Here is a 2,305-nt window from a genome sequence, read left to right as displayed (position 1 = left end):
ACCCCTTTTTCTTCTTGTGTTTTGTAATTCAAGTCTACCCACCGTTGTACATTGAAAGCTCTCTTTCTTTCATTTCGTTATCTGGTGTAAATCTAAAGAAGAAGGAGGGCTTGGGGTGATTGATATCCCCACTTTCAATTCAGCCCTCCTCTCCAAATGGATTTGGAAAATGTTCGACAGATCCTCTTACCTAAGCAAAGTGTTTTTCTCCATTTATTCAAAAAATGGAGCTAATCCTCTGGTCACCCAGCCTAAGATGTCATCCTCAAGATTTCTTCAAGATCTTTACTCTATTCAATCTATCTTTTTCAACATAGTGAGATGGAAAGTGGGTAATGGTAACTCAGGCAGTTTTTGGCATGATAAATGGTCCTCAGATAATTCTCTTAGTAGCCTTTATCCTCATGCATACAAACTTGCTCTCTCAAAAAACTGCAGTATAAGCTCCCAAGGCAGATGGACAAATAATTCATGGATCTGGCACCCGTTAATTAGAAGGGGGATCTCCCCTAATGAAAGGGAAGACATTCTTCATCTTCTTTCTCACTTAGAGAATAAATCCCCAGGAGCTTCATCGGATCATGATGGCTTACAGTGGCCTCTCCTCTCTTCGGGTATTTTCTCTGTAAAATCTTTTTACACTTTTGCAACTTCAGGGGGCCAAAAATCCAAGTTCTTCAACATGATCTGGAAATCCAGGATTCCCCTAAAGGTAAAAGTCCACCTTTGGATAATCTCAAAAAAGAAGCTCAACACTAGAGACAATTTGATCAAAAAAGGCTGGTCAGGTGACCCTCTGTGTCTTGAGGAAAATGAAACCCACGATCACATTTTCATCCACTGTTCATTTGCAAGAGAGGTTTGGAAGCTCCTTCTCCCTTTCTTTCCAGCTAACAGCTGGCCATTAACCATGGAAGATCTGCTGTTGCTTCACAAAGTCCCTAATATTTGTTCAGACATCAAAGCAATATGGAAGATTCTAATGCCTTGTTTTTGTTGGTGGATCTGGTTTAGCAGAAATTCTCTCATTTTCAAGGATATTCAGCCCATTCCGTTGCTCATAGCCTCTAATATAGCGAGGTTTTCCATTTTTTTGGACAGGTCCAGCAGATGACAGGACGGCGAGGAGGCTGCGAAGGGCATCCCTCAACCTCGGTCTGCAGGAGCTAGCTAAGAAGAACACCTCTTCAGGGGCTGGGGACAACAGTGCCAGCTAGTCTGCAGGAGCTAGCTAAGAAGAACACCTCTTCAGGGGCTGTAAATGTCTCAAAGTTGAAGCTTTTTACCAGTGAAGAAATTTCCTGTTATTTTGGTTAGAAATCAGAAATACCAAGCTATGTCTAGTATTTTGTGAACTAAAGTAGTTGCTATATTCGGTTGTAATGTAAGAAGTGTTTCTCTCTAGACAGATGGGGGGGTTTGTAGGTTAAGTGTAGTAGGTGACGACATTGGTCCGCTCCCTACTCACTTCTCCTACAGTGCCCCCATCTACCTAGAGAAGTTGTAACCTCCTCGTTGATACTTTTTTGCTTTATATTAAATGAACAGGGTTATACCCTGTTTTTCAGGTCAAAAAAAAAATCTTATTTCCGTGATGCAGGCCAAAGAGAGAGTTCCTTTCACAGAATGTAGTTGTCCGTCCTTCCATGAAAAAGTAGGGGCAAAAAAAAAAAAAAAAGATTCCAGCTAAACGAAGATTTACTTGCCGACACATATAAACAAGAGCTAAATTATCAAATTGGTATTTTTTACAACTCTCCTTAACCGATTTGATTTTGATAGTTTCTCCCGCAACCGTTTGACATTAAAAGTACGCTAAATGTGCAATTAAACATTTTTTCGTCACAAGCAAAATAATGAGTGGGAAATTTACGTGACCTCACATGACTAATTTCAAGGTTATTAGAATGCTAAGGTGTTTGTTTAACTGATGTGGTTGGATTTAGATTATGTGGCACATATAAAATTATAGATTTCTTGACTAAGTTCATAAATTTTTTTCCTAAATTTTCATTAGTGATAAAGAAAAATGTCCAATTGCAGAATAAGTAGACTTTTAATACCGAAAAATCGTCAAAGAAACTTCAATACCAAACTTGTTAAGAGGAGTTAAAAAATTACCCATTTTTTAATTTAGCCCACAAATAAGCATTGAAGTCCTAAGATATTAGCCACTATATTGCGTATTGATGCGTGGTCAGTTTGTAGTAAATTCTAAGATATTTTCTGAATATTATACCGTAAATAAGTTTGAAGTACTACAATGTGCAACATTTTTCTTCATTCACGAAAATAGGATACATGG

At 38.3% G+C, this 2,305-nt stretch overlaps 1 protein-coding gene across 5 annotated transcripts; it reads left to right on the top strand.

Annotated features, from left to right (window-relative positions):
• LOC109849577 lies at positions 243 to 1,572 on the top strand. Of its 5 annotated transcripts, none has more exons than XR_002249169.1 (2): positions 243 to 614; positions 700 to 1,572. XR_002249169.1 is itself a non-coding variant. In XM_020419424.1 (2 exons), the coding sequence occupies exons 1-2, from the start codon at positions 257 to 259 to the stop codon at positions 1,215 to 1,217; spliced, it is 474 nt and encodes a 157-aa protein (XP_020275013.1). In that variant the 5' UTR covers positions 243 to 256; the 3' UTR covers positions 1,218 to 1,572. The 5 variants fall into 5 exon arrangements, 4 of the variants coding, with proteins under 4 accessions (XP_020275013.1, XP_020275012.1, XP_020275010.1 ...); XM_020419424.1 differs by having other exon boundaries at positions 1,102 to 1,572; XM_020419423.1 differs by having other exon boundaries at positions 243 to 712; positions 1,102 to 1,572.

Source organism: Asparagus officinalis, chromosome 7, assembly GCF_001876935.1.
Source record: "Asparagus officinalis chromosome 7, Aspof.V1, whole genome shotgun sequence".
NCBI classification, from domain to species: domain Eukaryota; kingdom Viridiplantae; phylum Streptophyta; class Magnoliopsida; order Asparagales; family Asparagaceae; genus Asparagus; species Asparagus officinalis.
Note: the sequence above shows the minus strand (reverse complement) of the source record. Positions and strands in the feature narration are given on the sequence as shown.

What these genes read in the sequence shown, in the direction of transcription:
- LOC109849577 (XM_020419421.1), top strand. Translation starts at nt 257, where the DNA reads ATGTCATCCTCAAGATTTCTTCAAGATCTTTACTCTATTCAATCTATC. An exon ending in GATTCTAATGCCTTGTTTTT is followed by an intron (nt 996 to 1,101) that starts GTTGGTGGATCT and finishes TTTTTTGGACAG; the next exon opens with GTCCAGCAGATGACAGGACG.